This window comes from Hypanus sabinus, chromosome 12 (genome assembly GCF_030144855.1).
Source record: "Hypanus sabinus isolate sHypSab1 chromosome 12, sHypSab1.hap1, whole genome shotgun sequence".
In the NCBI taxonomy this organism is placed as follows: domain Eukaryota; kingdom Metazoa; phylum Chordata; class Chondrichthyes; order Myliobatiformes; family Dasyatidae; genus Hypanus; species Hypanus sabinus.
The window spans coordinates 4,469,704-4,492,767 of record NC_082717.1 but is presented as its reverse complement, the minus strand read 5'-3'; the positions used below and the strand labels follow the sequence as shown (position 1 = coordinate 4,492,767).

General features: G+C 41.2%; 1 gene segment (V, D, J or C); it reads right to left on the bottom strand.

Moving 5' to 3' along the window:
• The window catches only part of LOC132402434 (Ig kappa chain V-IV region S107B-like), a 30,691-nt gene extending 8,019 nt beyond the window's left edge, over positions 1–22,672 (bottom strand). The window contains 4 exon segments of the V gene segment in view: positions 620–693; positions 833–952; positions 2,402–2,746; positions 22,572–22,672. Coding sequence covers positions 620–693; positions 833–952; positions 2,402–2,746; positions 22,572–22,623 — 591 coding nt within the window.
• Positions 22,673–23,064: the final 392 nt, after the last annotated feature.

Here is a 23,064-nt window from a genome sequence, read left to right as displayed (position 1 = left end):
CATATTTTTTTTGCATAATTTAATAAGGGGTTTAAGTTTTCTTTAAATAATTCTTGAAGTTTTTAGTAATTGTTACACCTAGATATGTAAATTGACTTGTAACAACTTGGAACGGAAATTCTTTATCTCATGGTCTACTCTCCACTCTTGTCAGGTTACTTCTTCATCATACCTTTACTTTTTCTCCCTGTGACTTCCCAGGTTCATATGTCATTCTCCTCCCAAATGCACCTCGTTTCACCTGTCACCTTCTACTTTGTACACCTTCCCCTCCTCCATCTTCTCATTCTGGCTTCTGTGTCTGTCCTTTCAAGGCCTGATGAAGGTTTTTGGTCTGAAACCCCAATCTTAGTGTTGCGTGATATTAGTTTCATGTAACATTCTGGTTGACACAGTCATGATGGGCAGAAGGGCCTGTTCCTGTGCTGTAGAGCTGTACGGTCTGTGGTCAATATCCAGGAACAGTTACACCACATACAGTTGCAAATCATTCAGACATTGCAGAAATATTCAATGAACCACAATGTCACTGGGGAATATCCCTGATGTAAGAAGCAATGAACATACCAGTGCGATCCCCACACAATCCTACTTATCTGAGAAAAGCATCAGAACTCACCGGGACACCCCTGGCCACGGAAGCATTTTCATAAACTGCCCCTGGGCTCCGGTGATCAGTTGCTGTGGGTGGGTCTGTGAAATAGAGTATAAAGTATCATTAACATTGTGTCACAACACAACAACAGGCTCTTTCACAATCAGTCCCCAACCGTTACATTTTAATAACTCCACACAACAATCGGATCAGAATGAACCATTTAGTCACACGTACGGGACGGGTGGTTTCTAAACGCTCTGCGTCTGATGAGGAAAATGCCTCCAGTGACAGCGAGAACTCCCAGCACGACAGCCACAATGATCCAGACCAGGTACGATGGGGCTCGGGACATCTCTGTTTGAGGAACAGAAAGGAAATCACATCAGTGGGTAAACATCTGGGAAGCTCACTGTCAGTGTAGATGGAATCCATTCGGCCCATCCTCCTGTGCCAGCTCTTTGAAAAAGGTGATCACTGATCCCAGTCCCCTCATTCCCCAGAGTCCTGTGAAAAGTTCTTTACAAGCATTTACCCAATCCCTGAAGGAATGATGTTGTTCCAGCTGCTGCACCGACTGACCCAGTGGGTGACTGAATAGAGCACAACCCTCAGAGACATCCTGTTCCTCGTTGCCGTCTCACTGGAGACCAGAATTCCAGCAAGGCATCGTTACTCTTATACTCAAATCTATCCACAATAATCGACAAAGTTTCCTTTCCAAGTCACTAGTTGAACCTGTCTGCTGGGTTTGATCTTTGTCAACAAGGCCATCCAGATTCCCCAGGACATGAACATCCCTCAGTCTCTCTCCTTTCAGAAATACTCTTTGTTTCTATTGTTCCTACCAAGAGAATGATCTCACATTTGTCCACATGATATTCCAACTGTCTTCACCTTGCACATTCACTCCGTGTGTCTACATCCCCGAACGTCTCTGCACCCTCCTGACCAATCTCATTGCCACCACCTCTGCATCCCCGACAGGCTTGGATACACTTGGTCCCGTCATTGATACAGATTGTTTGAGCTGAGGCCCAGCCCTGATCCCAGTTACTACTGACAGTCTTCCAGCCAGACAATCACCCTCTCTTCCCATTCCTTGGTCTCTGTCCAGTGATCAATCACAAATCTGATCAATGTAATTTCCCAAATGCCAAATACTCCGAAGCTATGGAAGGATTTCTGAATCTCCAGTGTACGATACTCACTGAATGACCCTCATCATTTCAGATATGTGCAACACCAAAAAACTCAAATGCATTGTCACCAACATTTCCTTTTCATACGTCAACACTGTCTTGGTAAATTTGCCAGCTGGTGTAGTTCAGTTTCTGACCTGATCTAGACCATGTCCCACCCCAACCACTCCATCTTTTCCCCTCCTCCCAATTGTCAGAAGATACAAAAATGGAAGGCCATGTTCCACCAGGCTCTATGCCACATTTCCAATTTCTGGAATGGACATACATCTTGTTTAATGACGGTGAGCATTTGGTCTCTTACATATCATCGTCCTTACAGCTTCCGCTCCACCTGCACAGCTCTCTCTCAGTAATTTCATGGTTCTTACAGCTTCTGGTCTACCTGCACAGCTCTCTCCCTCAGTAAATTAATTGCCCTTACAACTTCTGGTCTCTCTTAATGCAGCAACATGTAATTCCCAATCTTCAATTATCTTCAATGCATCCTCAGAAAACTCAATCAAGCTAATGAGACGTGACTTTCCCCACACAACGTTGTGCTTACTATATCTAATAAATACATTCAGGAACACACTGTTGAATAAATAGAACTTGTACTCACTGGTTACAATGAGCTGGGTGCCGTTCCCATCGATGTCTCCCCACACTCTGCAGTAATAGACGGCAGAATCGCTGTGCACCATGTCTGTGACTGTCAGGGTGAAGCTGCTGTTGGACGTGTCTCTGTAGGGCAGGAACCTCCCAGTGAAACCTCGTCCCCACTCTGGGCTGCCTCCTGACCTATGTGTTAGAACCCACTCCATGTCCTGCCCAGGTAGTTTCCGATACCAGTGGACGTCGGTGTCTTCCAGTCTGGCTTTGCTCATGGTACACCATAACCACGCCATGTGACCCTCAGTGACACGCTGTATGCTCGGGGACTGGATAAGGACAGGAACATCTGCACCTGTAAGGGAGAATATCGTCAGTTCAACCCCAGCTTGAGGGGTTGCTGGACGGAGTTGCTGTGTGGGGTCCTGATCTCAAACGGTGTAACTAAGACGTTGAGGTGGATAATATACTTTTCACCATGCATTGATAAAGTTTGCTGATGATATCACTGCTGTTGGCTGATACTTGACAACAGAGAGACCAGACTGGAGGTCCATGAGTCAATACTCATTAGGGACTCAGAGGTGGAGAGTGTCAGAAACGTTAAATTCCTTGGCGTTAACATTTCATGGGATCTGTCCTCGGTCCAGCATGTAAGTACGTGCATTTTGCATAGAAAGCACAGCAGCACATCTATTTCTCAGGAGCTTGTGCAGATTCAGCATGTCATCTGGACCTGACAAACTTCTATAGATAGTAGAGAGTATCCTGATTGGTTGTGTCTTAAACTGGTATTGAAAGAACAATATCCAAGAATGGAAACCCCACAAGAAGTACTGGATATTGCCCAGTCCATCATGGGGGAAACCTTCCCCAACTTTGAGCACATCTACAAGGAACACTGCCACAAGAAAGCAGCATTGTCATTAAGGACCTCCACTATCAAGTCCATGCTCTCTGCTTACTGTTGGCATCGGGAAGAAGGTTCAGGAGCCTTGCTACACACACCATCAGGTTCAGGGTTAGTTATTACCCCTGAACTAGTGTAGATAACTTCACTCACCTCAACTCTGAACTGATTCTACAACTATGAACTCACTTTCAAGGACTCCACAACTCATACTCACAATATTTCTTATTTACAGTAAATTCTGGTTAATTGAGACGCATCAGGATCAGTATATTTTGGCTGCCCCAGTTAGCTGAAGTTTCAAGGAAATGGTTAAAAAGGTACAAAGATGACAATCCACTTTTTAACTAAGTAAAAAATAAGCATCTAAACAAAATGCGGAACGAGTTATAACACTATCGATACTATTACAGTATTCTAAACCTGTGCATTATTTCCTAACAGTTAGTGATGTAGGAATTCATCCAGTGTACACTGTTCTTTTGATTGACTGTAAATGAATTTAATCAGCACAGACACCTAGTGTAGATAATGGACTGCCTTCACACAATGGTTTCAATGATCCTCCAAATCTTCATACTCACTGTAATATTCAAGATGATTGTTGATTCCTTCAAATTTTTCATAGGTCATAACTTGTTGAAGTTGTGAAATTGTTTAATCTTCACTCCTGGCCGTTCCTGAAACCTCTAAACCTGAATGCTTGAAACTGCTGTGAGCAAAACGATTGATTTTTCTTACAGTTTAGTTCTCACCAAATATCAGTGATAAAAATAACTGCTTGACAAAAGCATACGCACAACTGATGCTATTTAAGAAATAATCTTTCAAAACACAATGTGCTATCTAACAGTTATACAATCACTGATGTCAGTTAAAAAAATTCAGCAACAGTCATAAGTAAGCGGCATACTATCCCAAATAAAGGAAGGGAATCTAGGTTATTTTGTCGATTAGATTTTATTCATTAAAGGTGTCCCAGTTAAGTGGCTGTTCTAATAGTCTGATTAACAGGAATCGACTACATTTAGAAACACAGAAACATCGAAAACCTACAGTGCAATAGAGACCCTTCAGCCCACAAAGTCGAGCCGAACATGTCCCTACCTTAGGAATTACTAGGCTTACCCATAGCCCTCTATTTTTCTAAGCTCCATGTACCTATCCAAAAGTCTCTTAAAAGACCCTATCATATCTGCCTCCACCACCATTGCAACAGCCCATTCCATGCACTCACCACTCTTCTGCATAAAAAACTTACTCCTGAATCTCCTCTGTACCTACTCCCCAGCACCTTAAACCTGTGTCCTCTTGTAGCAACCATTTCAGCCCTGGAAAAAAGCCTCTGAATATCCACACAATCAATGCCTCTCATCATCTTGTACACCTCTGTCAAGTCACCTCTCATCCTCCATTGCTCCAAGGAGAAAAGGCCGAGTTCACTCAACCTGTTTTCATAAGGCATGCTCCCCAATCAAGGCAACATCCCTGTATATCTCTTCTGCACACTTTCTATGGCTTCCACATCCTCCCTGTTGTGAGGCGACCAGACCTGAGCACAGTACTCCAAGTGTGGTCTGACCAAGGTCCTATATAGCTCCAACATTACCTTTCAGCTCCTAAAATCAGTTCCATGATTGTGAAGGCCAATACACCATATGCCTTCTTAACCACAGAGCCAACCTGCACAGCTGCTTTGAGTGTCCTATGGACTTGAACCCCAAGATCCCTCTGCTCCTCCACACTTCCAAGAGTTTTACCTTTAATACTATATTCTGCCATCATGTTTGACCTACCAAAAGGAACCACTTCACAATTATCTGGGTTGAACTCCAACTGCCACTTCTCAGCCCAGTTTTGCATCTTATCAATGTCCCGTTGTAACCTCTGACAGCCCTCCACACTATCCACAACACCTCCAACCTTTGTGTCATCAGCAAACTTACTAAATCATCCCTCCACTTCCTCATCCAGGTCATTTATAAAAATCACGAAGAGTAAGGGTCCCAGAACAGATCCCTGAGTCACCAACCTCCATGCAGAATATGAACCATCTGCAACCACTCTCTGTGTTCTGTGAGAAAGCCAGTTCTAGATCCACAAAGTAATGTCCCCTTGGATCCCATGCCTCCTTGCTTTTTCAATAAGCCTTGCATGGAGTACCTTGTCAAATGCCTTGCTGAAATCCATATACACTGCATCTACTGTTCTTCCTTCATCAATGTGTTTAGTTGCATCCTCAAAAAATTCAATCAGGTTCGTGAGGCAGGAGCTGCCCTTGACAAAGCCATGCTGACTATTCCTAACCATATTATACCTCTCCAAATGTTCATATATCCTGCCTCTCAGGATCTTCTCCATCAACTTACCGACCACTGAAGTAAGACTCTCTGGTCTGTAATTTCCTGGGCTATCTCTACTCCCTTTCTTGAATAAGGGAAAAATATCTACAATTTTCCAATCATCCAGAACCTCTCCCATCCCCATTGATGATGCAAGATCATTGCCAGAGGGTCAGCAATCCTCACCTCCTTCACATCCCACAGTAGCCTGGGGTACATCTTATCTGGTCCCGACGACTTATCCAACTTGATGCTTTCCAGCACATACCCTTTCTTAATATTTACATGTTTGTGTTTTTCAGCTTGCTGCAAGTCATCACTACAATCACCAAGATCCTTTTCCATAGTGAATACTGAAGTAAAGTATTCATTAAGTACCTCTGTTATTTCCTCCGGTTCCATACACACTTTCCCACTGTCACACTTGATAGGTCCTATTCTTTCACATCTTATCCTCTTGCTCTTCATATACTTGTAGAATGCCATGGGGTTTTCCTTAATCTTGTCCACCAAGGTCTTCTCACAGCCCCTTCTGGCTCTCCTAATTTCCTTCTTAATCTCCTTCCTGCTAGCCTTATAATCTCTAGATCTCTAACATTACCTAGCTCTCTGAACCTTTCATAAGCTTTGCTTTTCTTCTTGACTAGACTTACTACAGCCTTTGTACACTACGGGTCCTGTACCCTGCCATAACTTCCCTGTCTGATTGGAATGTACCTATGCAGAACTCCACAAAAATACCCCCTGAACATTTGCCACCTTTCTTCCATACTTTTCCCTGAGAACATCTGTTTCCAATTTAAGCTTCCAATTTCTTGCTTGATAGCCTCTTAATTCCCCTTACTCCAATTAAACACTTTTCTAACTTGTCTGTTCCTATCTCTCTCCATTGCTATTGTAAAGGAGATAGAATTATGATCACATTCTCCAAAATGCTCTCCGACTGAGAGATCTGACACCTGACCAGGTTTGTTTCCCAATACCAGATCAAGTACAGCTTCTCCTCTTGTAGGCTTATCTACATACTGTGTCAAGAAATGTTCCTTAACACATCTAACAAACTCCACCCCAACAAAACCCCTTGATCTCAGGAGATGCCAATCAATATTTGGGTAATTAAAATCTCCCATCATGACAACTCTTTTATTGTTACACCTTTCCAGGATCTGTTTCCCTATCTGCTCCTCGATATCCCTGTTACTATTGGGCGGCCTGTCAAGAACACCCAGTAAAGTTATTAACCCCTTCCTGTTCCTAACCTCCACCCACAGAGACTCTGTAGACAATCCCTCCATGACGTCCACCTTTTCCGCAGCCGTGACACTATCTCTGATCAACGGTGCCACGCCCTCACCTCTTTTGACTTCCTCCCTGTCCTTTCTGAAACATCTAAAACCCGGCACTTGAAGTAATCATTCCTGTCCCTGAGCCATCAAATTCTCTATAATGGCAACCACATCATAACTGCAAGTACTGATCTGCTTTGTTCACAATACTCCTTGCATTAAAATAGACACCTCTCAAACCGTCGGTCTGAGCACATCCTTTATCTATCACCTGCCTATCATCCCTCACGCACAGTCTCCAAGCTTTCTCTGTTTGTGAGCCAACCGCCTCTTCCTCAGTCTCCTCAGTTCGGTTGCCACCCCCCCAACAATTCTAAGGGGGTTTAAGGGGTTTATTTCTCTACTATTATGAATTAGGGATTTATTTCTTTAGTATTATGTGTTTTTTTGTTTCTGCTTGTGTATAGTTTTTCATTGATTCTATTGTATTTCTTTGTTCTTCTGTGAATGTCTGCACGAAAATGAATGTCAGAGTAGTGTATGGTGACATATGTATACTTTGATAATAAATTTATTTTGAAATTTGAGAGTACAAGTTGAGACATTATGTTGCAGTTGTAGAAGTTGTTGGTGAGGCTGCACGTGGAGAAGAGTGTCATTCTGGTCACTCAGTTATAGGGTTAAACCGGAGAGAGTACATAACATATTTTCCAGGATGTTGCCAGGACTCAAGGGTCTGAGTTATCAAAGTAGTTTTATTATCTAAGTATATATGTGACACCAAATACAAAGCTGAGAGTCATTTATGGGGAGCGGGTGACAGACTAGGTCTTTATTGCTTGAAAATGTTGGAAAAGAGAGGGTGACCTGACAGAAGTGTTTACAATTTTGAGAAGCCTTTCCCCAGGGTGAGGGAGCCTAATACTAAGGCGGATAGGTTTAGAGTGAGACGGATAAAGTTTAAAAATGACACAGATGGTGCTGAGTTATAGAGTCATGGAATACTTCAGCACAAAACAGGCCATTTGGCTCATCTAGTCTGTGTCCTACTATTAATCTGCCTAGTCCCATCAACCTGCATCTAGACCATAGCCCTCCCATCCACGTATCTATCTAAATTTCTCTGAAATGTTGAAATCAATCTTCCAGAGTCACAAACCACTACAGCACAGGAACAGGCCCTATGGTCCATCTAGCTCTGGTTTCCTGCCTCGTCCCATCTACCTGCCCTCCATACCTCTCTCATTTTACTCTTTTCATGCTCAAACTTGCTTTTGAATCACATTTCAAAGAAAGGTGTTTAAGTAAACATAAACAATGTTTCAATGTTATTAATCTGGTCAGATTGTCAGGGTGTGGGGGAAACTGAAAGGGAGTTCAGGAGCCAGAGATCTGGGTGAGTGGACGGGGAAGGTGTCAAACATCACCTCATGAACCAGATGGGGAACCAAGGGAAGATGGTGGATTATTGGGCTGTTCCTGAATATTCTGTAATTTCTTTACATTTCTCCATTCATGGGACTTTGATGTCACCGTCCATGCTGATATTTATTCTCCATCCCTACGTACCCCTCAGCTCAGCAGGCAGTGAATCTTTATCCACGTTAAGTTTGTTCCACTCTTTATAAACTTGTAATTATGCCTGTTTCTGTGAAACTGAACATACAGTATCATCGTTACTCATTGATACAGGGACGTGACTGGAAAACAGAACCAACATGAAGTACTCACTGGTCACATTCAGCTTGGTTCCATTTCCAAAGACCGAGCCCCAAATGCCACAGATGTAAAGTTTAGAGTCGGTGATCCTCACGTTGCTGATGGTCAGTGAGTAGCTGCTAGTGGTGACATTCCTGGAAAGCTGAAATCGATCGGAGAAGCCCTCTGACCTGTGAACTTTGCCAGTATTGAAAAGAATAAGTACAACTGCATCAAGTGTCAGTTCATTGTGTGAGTTGTACCAGTTTACATGGAATTTGTCCACCGTGTAATCCACATGGTCACTCTCCAGGACACACTGTATCAGGACCGTTCCACCTTCATGCACCTTCACAACTCTTGGTGATTGGATCAGGACTGTCCCTGCATTTACACCTGTTGATAGCAAACAACTGAAGGTCAGAAAGGAGCCGGACCCAGGAGATACCACGTCAGTATCAATCTCGTCCGGGACAGAAGGGGACTGGTCACAGTTGTAACCAATTGGCATGGGCTGAACCATGGGTTGGAGACAGGCCTGAAGAACAAATCAGCTGGGGTGGTCACAGATCATGGACCTATACAACAAAGAAATGGGCCGTTCTGCCCAACATGTCCCTGCTGACAAAGATGTTTACATGAGGATGTGACTAAACACATTGATGAAGAAAGAGCAGTAGATGTAGTGTATATGGATTTCAGCAAGCCATTTAATAAGGTACCTCTTGCAAAGCTTATTGAGAAAGTAAGGATGCATGGGATACAAGGGGATATTGCTTTATGCATCCAGAACTGGCTTGCCCACAGAAGGCAAAGAGTGGCTGTAGATGTGTTGTATTCTACATGGAGGTCGGTGACCAGTGGTGTGCCTCAGGGATCTGTTCTGGGACCCCCAGTCTCAAAGTGACCTGGATGAAGAAGTGGAGGGATGGGTTAGTAAGTTTGCTGATGACACAAAGATTTGGGGTGTTGTGGGTAGTGTGGAGGGCTGTACGAGGTTAGAGTGGGACATTGATAGGATGGAAAATTGGGCTGAGAAGTGGCAGATGGAATTCAACCCAAATAAGTGTGAAGTGGTTCATTTTGGTAGGTCAAATATGATGACAGAACATAGTATTAATGGTAAGACTCCTGGCAGTGTGGAAGATCGGAGGGATCTTAGGGTCCAAGTCCATAAGACACTCAAGGCTGGGTCCGGTGACACCATCATCCAGAATGGCTGCTTAAATCAATAACTCCTTCGGAAAAAAGTATATTTTGCCCCGCTAATCCATCAAATATAAGATCTTTCACAAATGTATGAATTGATAAGGGGGCAAACACGGGGAACAGAATGGAGATAAAAAATGCATCACTGTGGAGCCTATGGGTGAGAGGGGTGCACCAAACATGTGGTAGCAAGGCTGACAATGGGCCTCGTTCAGGTGAAGTGGCAAATATGATAAAAATTCTGAAAGAGATACGGGGATTCCAAACAGATATAGAAAAGCAACTAAATGATTTCAAATCAGAGCTCACCAATGTTAATCAAAAAATACTGACACGAATTGAGAAGGTGGAAGATCTTGTGCAAAACATGGAACGGATACTAAGTAAGACGATAAAAATATTAAATCAACAAGAACATAAACTGCTTGACAAGGAGGGAAGATCATGTTGGAAAAATATCAGGATATACAATGCTCCCAAAGGAGCAGAGGGTTTGTGTATAATGGAGTTTGTACGAAAGTTGCTGTGGGATGCGCTGGAGATTCCCTCGACTATGGAGCTTGAAACTGAGAGAGCTCATCCTGAGGCCTACTGGAGACAGAGAAGATAAGCCACGCTCAATAGATTCCTTCGATATAATACCAAGGCTGAGATTCTACGAAGGGCCCGGGGAAAGAAGAGAGTGTTTTTGAATGGGAAATTAGTAGGTTACCCCCGGCGGTCCTGCAGAAACATAAGAAATACTCTGAAGTAAAGCGAATATTAAAGCAAGGGAAGATTAGATTCCAAACTCCATACCCTGCTAAACTGCAAGTGTTTTATGAAGATGGGATGCCACTATATCAGACAGTGAAAGAGGCGACTACAGACATGAAGGCCAGAGGGTTGCCCGTTAGCATGGTCAAACCAAGAGAAAGCCTGGCTGAGCAGATATCCTGCTCTGCTTGGAAAATAGTGAGAGAACTGAGAAAGCAAGGGACAGGAGGTGGGTGAGAGAAGAATATCAGAAGGAGACTGTGAGTTTTCTGAAGACAGCTCTCACCCCCTCCAGAAGAGCCAAAAGGTTTGGTTAACTTTAAAAGTGTTGATAGGCTAAACAGAAGCAAAAATAGACAGTTACACCTATCTCAAGAAATACTTATTATAATGTGTATTTTATATTACTGAATTTTTTATTCTTTCATTCACTCCTTTTTCCCCACCTAAATGAGAATATATATATGGGAGGAATACACAGTGAAATCTTTTCTGTGTAATGGATATAGATTTGTTCACTTACTTTTATGGGTACTGCAATGGGGGTCCTCAACTCACAGGTAAGAGGGGCTATCCCCCACAGCTACATGTTTCCTCTCGCTCAACCCAGGGTCATCTACTAGAGACCTCAGCCTTGGAATCACACCCTTTACCTTTTTTTTTATTATTCGCATTTGTTGGTTCTTATTTGTTCAGGGAGTAGATCAATTAGGTTTTATTCTGCTAATTTCAAAGATATGTTGACAGTTAAATACACATGGCTAAGGACAAGGTAAAATTCATTTCTTTCAATGTTAATGGGCTGGTAAATCCAATCAAATGTAGTAAAATTCTATCCAAAATGAAAAAAAAACAAGCCCATGTAGTGTATTTACAGGAAATTCACTTAATTGATAATAAGCATGGAAAACTAAGGAGAATAGGCTTCATTAATTTGTTTTTCTCATATAAATCAGGACATAGGAGAGAAGTTGCTATTCTTTTCTCAAGCAAGCTAAGTTTTGAAAAAAGTATTCAAAATGGGAGATGAGGGCAGATATATTCTGGTAAGGGGGAATATTGATGGAAATTCAGTTACTTTATTGAATATATACGCATCCCCAGGAAGTGATATTAGTTTCCTTCAGAAAACTACTAATATTATGATAACAGAAACAGAAGGTCTTTCAAAATGTTGGGAAGACTTCAATTTACAATTACAATCAAAGCTGGACTCTTCCAATAGAAAAATCTATGAAACAAATTCCTTACATAAGAAAGTTGATACACTTTTTGAGGATGTTGGTCTAATTGATATATGGAGGGACCTTTTCCCTGAAGGGAAAAAGGGATTACACTCGTTATTCTGCCCCCCCCCCCCCACCATTCTGTATATACAAGAATAGATTATTCCATAACATTTGGAGAAGACAAAGACAAAATAAACACATGTAGAATTGGACAATAGATGTAAGTGACCATGCAACTATATATTTATCTGTTGATTTTGACCTATAACCAAAGAATACTATTTGGAAACTAAATTCAAGTCTACTCAATGATCCCTACTTTAAAGAACAAATTAAAAAAGAAATTGGTCTTTACTTAGAATTCAATTAAATAGAGAGGTTCCACCTCCCAATCTATGGGATACTTTGAAGGCTGTCTTAAGAGGGAAAGTTATGGCAATATCTTCATATAAGAAAAAATAAGGAATAAAACATTATAGGAATTACAAAATAGGCTGAAAGAACTAGAAAAAATACAAATTGAATTTGGCACAGGATGCATTAGTGGAAATTTAAAAAAATTAGGATTGAAATTAATAGTTTGGCTATGCAAGAAATCAGGAAAAATTTAATATATCTGAAACAGAGACATTATGAAAGTGGATCTAAGTCTATGAAAATACTGGCGTGGAAACTGAAAAAAAGATAGCCGAACATACGATTCATAGAATTAGGGATCTAAGAACAAAAATGATAAAAAAAATAAGCTAAGTGAAATTCAAGAAGCTTTTGAAATGTTTTACAAAACGCTATAATCCAAAGTTCCAGGGGGAAGCATAACCCAAACTGACACCTTCCTGAATTCTCTAGTTACTCACTTTAAGCGAAGAACAAAATAGAATGATGGCTGCTGACATAAATGAAGTTAAACTAAAAGTTGCAATTAGTAGGCTTAAATTAAGCAAGTCACCAGGATCAGATGGGTATACAGCAGAGTGATACAAAGAATTTAAAAATGAGTTAATTCCTGTTTTACTCCCCACACTGAACTGGGCTCTAAAAAAGACACAAATGCCAACCAGCTGGAAGGAAGCGTAATCTTAGCTATACCGAAAGAAGGCAAGAATAAAATGAAATCCAGGTCATTTAGACTAATATCTGTTCTTAATGTAGATTATAGATTATTTACCTCCATCATGTCCAAACGATTAGAGTTTCTACCCATACTGATACGTAACGATCAGACACATTTTATACAACAACGCCAGACACAAGACAATGAAGGACACTTCACATTATTGATCATATACAAAAAAATAAAATCGAAGCAATAGTGATAAGCGTGGATGCTGAAAAAGCATTTGATTCGGTTAATTGGAATTTTCTTTACCGAGTTTTACATAGATTTGGTTTTCAAGACATAATTATTAAAACTATACAGACACTATATGACAATCCTACTGCTAGGATTAAAATCAATGGATATTTATCAAATAGTCTTACCCTAGAAAGGGACACGAGACAGGGTTGTGCATGGTCACCGCTACTCTTCACATTATATCTAGAACCATTAGCTCAATACATCAAACAAAATAAAGATATCAAGGGAATTACTATTAAAGGGACAGAGCATAAATTGGCCTGTTATGCGGATGACATTTTGATCTATCTAGGACAACTAACATACTCTTTACCTAAATTGATGCAATCCTTTTAACAATATGATCAATTATCAGGCTACAAGATCAACATAGCTTAAACCCAATAACTTTCATATAACTATAGCCCACCAAGAGAAATTGAAAGTAGATATACCTGGGCATGGCAAACAGAAACTTTCAAATATTTGGGCATCATTATGCCAAAAGATTTGGCAAAATTATCAGAATGCAAATATCAACCTATAGTTATCAACCTAATTCCTTTCTTTAGTCTCAGTTCAAGGATTGAATCTATTAAAATGAATATACTGCCCACACTATTATATCTCTTTCACACCTTACCAATAGGGACGAATCAAAATCAATTCAAAGAATGGAACAAAACGTTATCAAGATATATATGGCAAGGTAAAAGGACTAGAGTTCATATCAAAACTTTGCAATTATCCAAGAAAAAGAGGGGAATGTGGCCTACTTTCTCTCAGAGATTATTATTTTACAGCACAGTTGAGAGCTGTAATATGTTGGTGCAACCCATCATATGACGCTCAATGGAAAAACATTGAGGAAGGGTTACTTCCTATTCCCATACAGGCAATTTTGGCTGATAACAACCTACAAAGGTACATAAATACTGATGATAACCCATGGGTGAAATGGACTCTTAAAATATGGAATACTATTTTAAAAGAATATGAACTAGAGGGAGATATTGCAATTCTTAAATGGTGTGCATATGACTCAGATTTTACACTGAATAAACTGAATGCTAGATTTAAGGACTGGACAGCTAAAGGAATTACATTTCTTTGCAACATAATGAAAGAAGGAACACTGCTCAGTTTTGAAATGCTTAAAGAGAAACACTTATTAGAAAAACAAGACTTTTGTTGGTATTTACAGATGCAACAGTATGTTAATAGGATGGTTAAAAATGTAACCAAGGCAAGTACATGTTTGATAGAGCTATTTAGAAAAACATATAATTCAGATAACAGTAGTAGAATCATTTCAAGCATGTATAAGGATTTGTCAAATTTTAAAACATATTCGACTTCATACATTAAAACAAAATGGAAGAAGGAAGGAGGGATAATTATATCTGAGTAAGAATGGACAATAATATGGAGGTATCAATGGAAGTGTACCAGTTCACAGAAATGGAGGGAGTTTGGATAGAAAAACTTGATAAGATATTTCATTACACCCTCTCAGTAATCCCATTATGATAGTAACCTTCCTGTTTGCTGAAGAAATTGTGGAAATCAAAATGCAAACTACACAATGCCCTACAAGACACCTTTAAATGTGAAATACCCTTAGAAAGTAAGACCATATATTTTGGGTATATACCTCAAGAATGGTTGAAAAGAGATAAATATTTAATGAATATACTGCTGGTAGCTGGTAAAAAGACTCTTACCAGGAGATGGTTACCACAGGAGAGCCCAAATTTAAATGCATGGATGGAACTTACAATGGACATTTACAAAATGGAGAAGGAAACAGCATCTGTTAATCATAAGTAGGAACAAGCTGATTCATACTGGGAAAAATGGTTTAACTATATAACACCTCAGAGTCCTGATGTTATTTTTACAAATCAATAATTACGTTGCAAAAAAGGATCACTCCCTACCTGTACATAGTTTTGTCCTTTTGCTTGGTCTTTCTTTCCTCTCTTTTCTATAAATGTATACCTCAGAGAAATATTACGTGGAGATTTGTGGCAAATATGACTATAATATATATACATGTGCAATATCTGAAATACATCTTATGAAAAAGTTTGTTTGATGATGAACTTCAATAAAAAATAAATTACATAAAAAAGACACGCAAGGCTGCTGTGCAGGTTGACTCTGTGGCTAAGAATGCATACGGTGCATTGATCGTCATCAATCGTGGGATTGAGTAGCGAGCTGAAAGGTAATTTTACAGCTATATAGGATCCTGATTAAACCCCACTTGGAATACAGTGCTCAGTTCTGGTCACCTCACTACAGGAAGGATGTGGAAACTATAGAAAGGGTGCAGAGGAGATTTACAAGGATGTTGCCTGGATTGGGGAGCAGGCCTTATGAGAATAGGTTGAGTGAATTCGGCCTTTTCTCCTTGAAGTGACGGAAGATGAGAGGTGACCTGATAGAGGTGTATAAGATGATGACAGCCATTGATCGTGTGGACAGTCAGAAACTTTTTCCCAGGGCTGAAATGGCTAGCAGGAGAGGGCACAGTTTTATGGTGCTTGGAAGAAGGTACAGAGGAGATTTCAGGAGCAGTATTTTATGCAGAGTGTGTTGAGTGCATGGAATGGGCTGCCAGTGACGGTGATGGAGGCAGATATGATAGGGTCTTTTAATAGACTTCTGTACAGGTACATGGAGCATAGAAAAATAGAGGGCTTTGGGTAACCCCAGGTAATTTTTAAATAAGTACATGTTCGTTGGAGCTTTGTGGGCCGAAGAGCCTGTATTGTGCTGTAGGTTTTCTATGTTTCTAAATGGTCCTATTTTCCTGCATTAAACCCATAATCCCTCTAAAGTCTACTGACCATGTTGTTGTTGTCGTATGTTTTAAATGTTGTAATTGTACCCCCTCTACTTCTTCCTCTGGCAGCCTGTTCCAAATAATTACCACCCTCTCAATAGAAAACATGGTCCTCTGGTCCCTGTTCAATCTTCCACCCTCATCTTAAACCTACACCCTTTCATTTAGACTCCCCTTCTCTGAGAAAAGGACCACCCACCATATCAAAGATTCAAAGTACATTTATTATCAAAGTGTGTATACAGAATACAACTCTGGGATTTCTCCTGCTGCAGGCAGTCACAAAACAGTGAAACACCATGGAACCCACTCGAGAAAACATCAAACACAACATGTGTTATGAGTGATGAATAGACCTGTTACGGGGTACGTAACAAACAGCAAAAAGCGACGATCAAGTTCCCAAGTTCCTCTAAGGTCACAGCTCAGACTTTTTAACTCCAGGGATAAATACCCCAGTGTATCTTGATTCTCTTTCTAATTCAAGCCCTCTGTATGAGCCCATAAATGTCTTTGATAATCACTTCTGCACCTTTTCCTGTATAAACTATAAGGCCATAAGACATATGAGCAGAATTGGACCATTCAGGCCATTATGTGTGATCTGACCTTACATGATGATATTCCATTGTCCTCTCAGCCTCATTCTCCTGACTTCTGCCCATATCCCTCCATGCCCTGACCAGTCAAGAACCTATCAACCTCTGTCATAAATACACTGAGTGATCCAGCCTTCACAGCGGTGGAAATGAATTCCGCAGACTCACCACCCACTGGCTAAAGAAATTCCTCCCCATCTCTGTTCTAAATGGACATCTCTCTATTTTCAGGCCATACCCCAGGTCATATACGGTTATATATTATATTATATTATATAAGTTTTTTTTTAGCAACCTTGTCTAAGACATTCTGAAAATCCAAGTGCAATATGGTTGTATTGGGCTGTGCAGGTAGGTGGGACTAGCTGAAAGTAAGTGTTTGGCACAGTCTAGAAGGGCCGAGATGGCCAGTTTCTGTGCTGTAATTGTTATAGGCTCCTCTATCAAAGGAAGCATCCTCCTCACAGCCATTCTATCTAGGCCTTCAGCATTCGATAGGTTTCAGTGAGTTTCACCCTCAATCTTCTGAATTCCATGTCCAGAGTGTTCACTCACTGCTCAGTTGATAACCTTTTCAACACCAGAATTATTCTTTCTGTACTCCATCTGCCACCTTTTTGCCCATTCTTCTGCTCTGTCTAAGTCATTCTGCAGTCTCCCTACTTCCTCAACTCTACCTGCCCCTCTGCCTTCCTTTATATCATTTGCAACCCTGGCTAAAATGCCATCAATTTTCATTATCTAAATCATTAACATACAACATAAAAAAGAAGGGTCTCATCATAGACCCCTGTGGAACACAACAGGTCACCAGCAACCAATTCAAAAAGGTTCCCACTCTTTGCCTTCAGCCAATCAACCAATGCTCTATCCATACTAATATCTTTCCTGTAATACCCTGGGCACTTTTTTTTTTAGCAACCTTGTCTGAGACATTCTGAAAATCCAAGTGCAATATTCACTTATTCTTCTTGGTCTATTCTGCTTGTTATTTCTTCAAAGAATTCCAGCAGATTTGTCAGGCATGATAACTCTCAAGTAAATCATGATTTGACCTCTTTGTCTCTGTTTCACTTATGAGACAAAGGTCATTGAGTTGCAGATCCAGTTCTTTAACACAATCTTTGAGGAGAAGCAGCTCAGTGTATCTGGTGCAGATGTGGTTATCCGAGAAGCTGGAGGTCTCCCGGAATACCACCATCTTACACAAAGGAACAAATGGAGGATGAGAGATGACCTAATAGAAGTGTACAAGATAATGAGAGGCAGTGATTGTGTGGATAGTCAGAGGCTTTTTCCCAGGGTTGAAATGGCTAGCATGAGAGGGCATAGTTTTAAGGTGCTTGGAAGCAGGTACAGAGAAGATGTCAGGGGTAAGTTTTTACCGCAGAGACTAGTGAGTGCGTGGAATGGGCTGCTGGCTACATTGGTGGAGGTGAGAAAGATAGGGTTTATTAAGCGACTCCTGGACAGGTACATGGAGCTTAGAAATATAGAGAGCTATGAGCAGCCGTAGGTAGTTCTAAGGTTAGGACATGTTCAGCACAGCTTTGTGAGTGGAAGGGCCTGTATTGTGCTGCAGTTTTTCTATGTTTCTATGTAACACTTCTGACTTTGGCCTTTTTCTCACGTCTCCAAGTACCCTGAAACCCCATACTCACCATTCTACTCCAAAATCTTTCCAACCACTGAGGTCAGACCAGTTGGACTACAATTTCCATTCTTCTGCCTCTCTCTCTTCCAGAAGAGTGGAGTGAAATTTACAATTTTCCCTTCCTTCAGACAAAAATCTAGTGATGCCCGAACTATCGTTGCTAACATCTCCACAATCTCTTCAGCCTCCTCTTTAACAACCCTGTGGAGCAGTCCAACTGGTTGAGCTGACTTAACTACCTTCAAACATTTCAGCTTCTCAGACACCTTCTTCCAAATAATGGCATTAACACTTACATACTCAAAGTTCTGGCAACATTGTACAAAACGAGCATACTTGTTATTGAGGGGCATGACCACAAGGGTACTATGTACCAGCTGGCATTTCCATTCCCTCTCCTGACTTTCACCCTTCAGCTGCTTTCTGCCACCTCAGGGCGACCCCCTTCCTGTAACTCTGATCGATTATCTCCAGTGTTTCACTTTTTTGCAGCAATACATAGAGGTACCAACTAGAGAAGGGACAGTGTTGGATCTCCTGTTAGGGAATGAGGTAGGTCAGGTGGCGGAGGTATGTGTTGGGGAGCACTTTGGGTCCAGTGATCACTATGACATTAGTTTTAATATAATTATGGAGAAGGATAGGTCTGGACCCAGGGTTGAGATTTCTGATTGGAGAAAGGTTAACTTTGAGGAGATGTGAAAGGATTTAGAACGAGTGGATTGGGACAATTTGTTTTATGGGAAGGATGTAATAGGGAAATGGAGGTCATTTAAAAGTGAATCTTTGAGGGTACAGAATCTTTATGTTCTTGTCCTTATGTCCTTTGGAAAGGTTAGAAGTTTGAGAGAGCCATGGTTTTCAAGGGATATTGGAAACTTGGTTCGGAAAAAGAAAGAGATCTACAATAAATAAAGGCAGCATGGAGTAAATGAGGCACTCGAGGAATATAAGGAATGTAAAAAGAATCTTAAGAAAGAAATTAGAAAAGCTAAAAAAAATGAGGTTGCTTTGGCAAGTAAGGTGAAAATAAATCCAAAGGGTTTCTACAGTTATATTAATTGCAAAAGGATAGTGTGGGATAAAATTGGTCCCTTAGAGAAGCAGAGTGGACAACTATGTGTGGAGCCAAAAGAGATGGGGGAGATTTTGAACAAATTCTTTTCTTTGTTATTCATTAAGGAGAAGGATATTGAATTGTGTAAGGTAAGGGAAACAAGTAGGGTCACCAGTGAAATGCCTCAGGGATCTGTTCTGGGACCCTTACTCTTCGTGATTTTTATAAATGACCTGGATGAGGAAGTGGAGGGATGGGTTAGTAAATTTGCTGATGACACAAAGGTTGGAGGTGTTGTGGATAGTGTGGAGGGCTGTCAGCTGTTACAGTGGGACATTGATAGGATGCAAAATGGGCTGAGAAGTGGCAGATGGAGTTCGACCCAGATAAGTGTGACATAGTTTATTTCAGTGATGACCTCTCACACACAAAGAGGGCACAGTCTTAAGGTACTCGGAAGTAGATTAAGAGGAGATATCAGAGGTAAGTTTTTTATGCAGGAGAGCGGTGAGCGCATGGAATGGGCTGCCAGTGACTGTGGTGGAGGCAGAAATGATAGGGTCTTTTAAGAGACCCCTGGATAGGTACATGGAGCTTAGAAAAATAGAGGGCTATGGGTAACCCTAGGTAATTTATAAGATAAGGACATGTTTGGCACAGCTTTGTGGGCCAAAGGGCCTGTGTTGTGCTGTAGGTTTTCAATGTTTCTATTTTCTATGTTATCATACCTATATGTGCAATGTGCTATGTGCTGTTGGTAACGTGCTAGAGTAGTTTGCTAAGCACATATCCCTGCAGTGGATTGTCAGGGAAGAGAGAATGTTATTTCTGATCCACATGATTGTGGTCTCCTGGTGAGGATGTCCAATACTCAGTTGCAGATGGATGAACAAAGACCCAGGTTTTGGAGCTTGATGTTGTTGAACACTAAGCTGTAATAAATAAACAACAGCCCGACATCGGTTTTCTCAATTGTCCAGGGGTGTAGCTGTTACTCTACAAGAGGAACTTGCCTCTCCTTTGAATGAATTTGGAGGATATTGTGGACACAGCATCTTTCCAAAGTTGCCAGACTTTTTATTCACAATTCCCTATTGTCACATGACAAGGTAGAGTGAAAATCCATGTTGTGTATGCCGCCCGTACAGATCATTGCACCACATCAGAACCTCGAGGTCGTGTGAGGGAAAAGCAATGACACAATGGAGAACACAGAGTCAGAGTGACAGAGAACGGGCAGTGCAGGCAGGTAACAAAGTGCATGGTCATGGCGAGGAAAACAGTCCATCCCACCAAACAAGCAGTGAATTCAACTGACCCACAATAGCCCTTGAGCCTGGTGGCCCATGGCATTGCCTAACACTCTGTAATTGTGCTCGGTATACCCAGCACAAAATCACCAATTTATGAAGTCAGCATCAAATTTATCAAACACACAGTCCATGTGTACACAGGGGCAATGACAAATTATTTGTAGCAGCATCTCAGGTATAGAGCATCAGATAAACAGCATTCACAAGAAACACAAACATAAATACACAGTTTTTACAAGAAAACACAATTATAACTAAACCAGTCCATTTCAGTGAGAGGTGGACAAAGTAGTCACACAATTAGAACATAGAAATTTACAGCACATCACAGGCCCTTCATCCCACAATGTTGTGTCAACCATGTTACCTACTCTAGAAACCGCCTAGAATTTCCCTACCATGTTGCCCTCTATTTTTAAGCTCCATGTACCTAGCTAAGAGTCTCTTAAAACAAACCTATTGTATCTGCCCACACCACCATCACCAGCAGTGCATTCCATGCACCTATCACTCTCTGTGTGGAAAACTTATTTCTGGCATCCCCTCTGTACCTTCTTCCAAACACCTTAATACTGTGCCCCTTCGTGTTAACCATTTCTGCTTGGGAAAAGCCTCTAGTTACCCACATGATCAATGCCTGTCATCATCTTATGCACCTCCATCAGATCACCACTCAACCTCCGTTGCTCCAAGGAGAAAAGGCCAAGGTCACTCAACCTGTTCTCATAAGGCATGCTCTCCAATCCAGGCAACATCCCTGTAAATCTCCTCTGCACTCTCTCTATATCATCAACAGCTTTTCTGGGGTGGGGTGACAAGATTGTCTAAACTGTTCTGATTAGAGTTGGAGGGAAGTAGTTGGTCTGTAATTAATTGTTACTGACAAATCACTTGCAGTGCAGGTGGAAGCAGCACACTAGACCATAGTTATATCACCATCAAGAGCCCTTACTGTGCTATCCTATGCCCAGACTTCATAAAGTCTGATCACCTGACTGTACTTCTACTCCCTGAGTATAAACGGAGACTGAAGACTGCAGCACCAGTAGTGAAGACCAGGAAGGTATGGATAAAGGAGGCACAGGAGGGCATTCAAACTGCTTTGGATTGATGGACTGGATTGTATTCTGGAATTCATCATTGAGTCTGAATGTGTACATTACAGTGGTTACTGACCTCATTTAAACCTATCTGGATGAGTGGATGAACCAGGAGGTTCATAGTTTGCTCAGGGCTAGATCGGTGGTATACATGTCTGCACAACAAAGCCAGGTACGACTTGTGGAGGGCTATTTCTAGAGCTAAAGAACAATTCTGAATGAGACTCGAAGCAAAATTGAGTGCACTTCAACTCTGGCAGTGTTTACACTTGTATCAAAGTGAAACGCAACACCACGAATGGCACTGATGCCACCTCTGTTTGCTGATGATACGACTATTGTTGGCAGAATTTCAGACAGCAATGAAAGGGCATGCAGGGGTGAGATACATCAGCTAGTTGAGTGGTGTTGAAGCAATAACCTTGCACTCAACATTAGTACGACCAAAGACCTGGTTGTGGACTCCAGAAAGGGTAAGATAAGGGAACACACACCAGTCCTTATAAGGGATCAGAAGTGAAAAGAGTGCAAAATTTTATGTTCTTTGATGTCAATATCTCTGAGGATCTAAGCTGGACACAATATATCAATACAGTTACAAAAAAAAAGGCAAAACAGCAGCTATATTTCATTCAGACAAAAGAATCTGCAGATACTGGATGTCCAAGCAACACACACAAAATGCTGGAGGACTTCAGCAGCCAGGCAGTATCTATGGAGAAGAATAAACAGTCAACATTTTGGGGCAAAATCCTTCATTGAGGAGTTTGAGAAGATTTGGTATGTTACCCACAGAAACATAAAGGTCCACATGGACAGAAACACACTGTAACTTACCGACAGAAACACACAGGAAAAGGGTCACTGCAGGAAGGCTTCTGTTGCTCATCTCAGCAGGGTCGTGTTATCCCCAGTTTACAGGATGTGCAGAAAACTTATTGTGACAAGGTGCTCTACTCTCTGGATGTCTTTCTTGCAGCAGTAATTTTCTACACAGAAACAAGAAGCAGAGAGCATAGTGCCTCTGACTCCCCTTTCCTGTGGTATAAGACTTCACAAGCTGAGTGGCTTGCTTCCTGGAAAGATTGTTTTAATAGCCAGCTGCCTCAGCCACAGAGGGAAGAACCAAGCAGAGTTCAAAACTTGTTTTAGAGGGAAGAAAAGGTGGCAGTCTCCATCAGAGAAGCCATTTTGAGAGTGGTTTTATCTGAGAAGAGGTGTGAAATCTGAGGTCAAGCTGAGGACAATAAACAATTGGCTAAAGAACTCAGTATAATGAGCAGTATCTGTGAGAGAAAGTATCAGAGACCTGACCACTCTGACCTAGCAA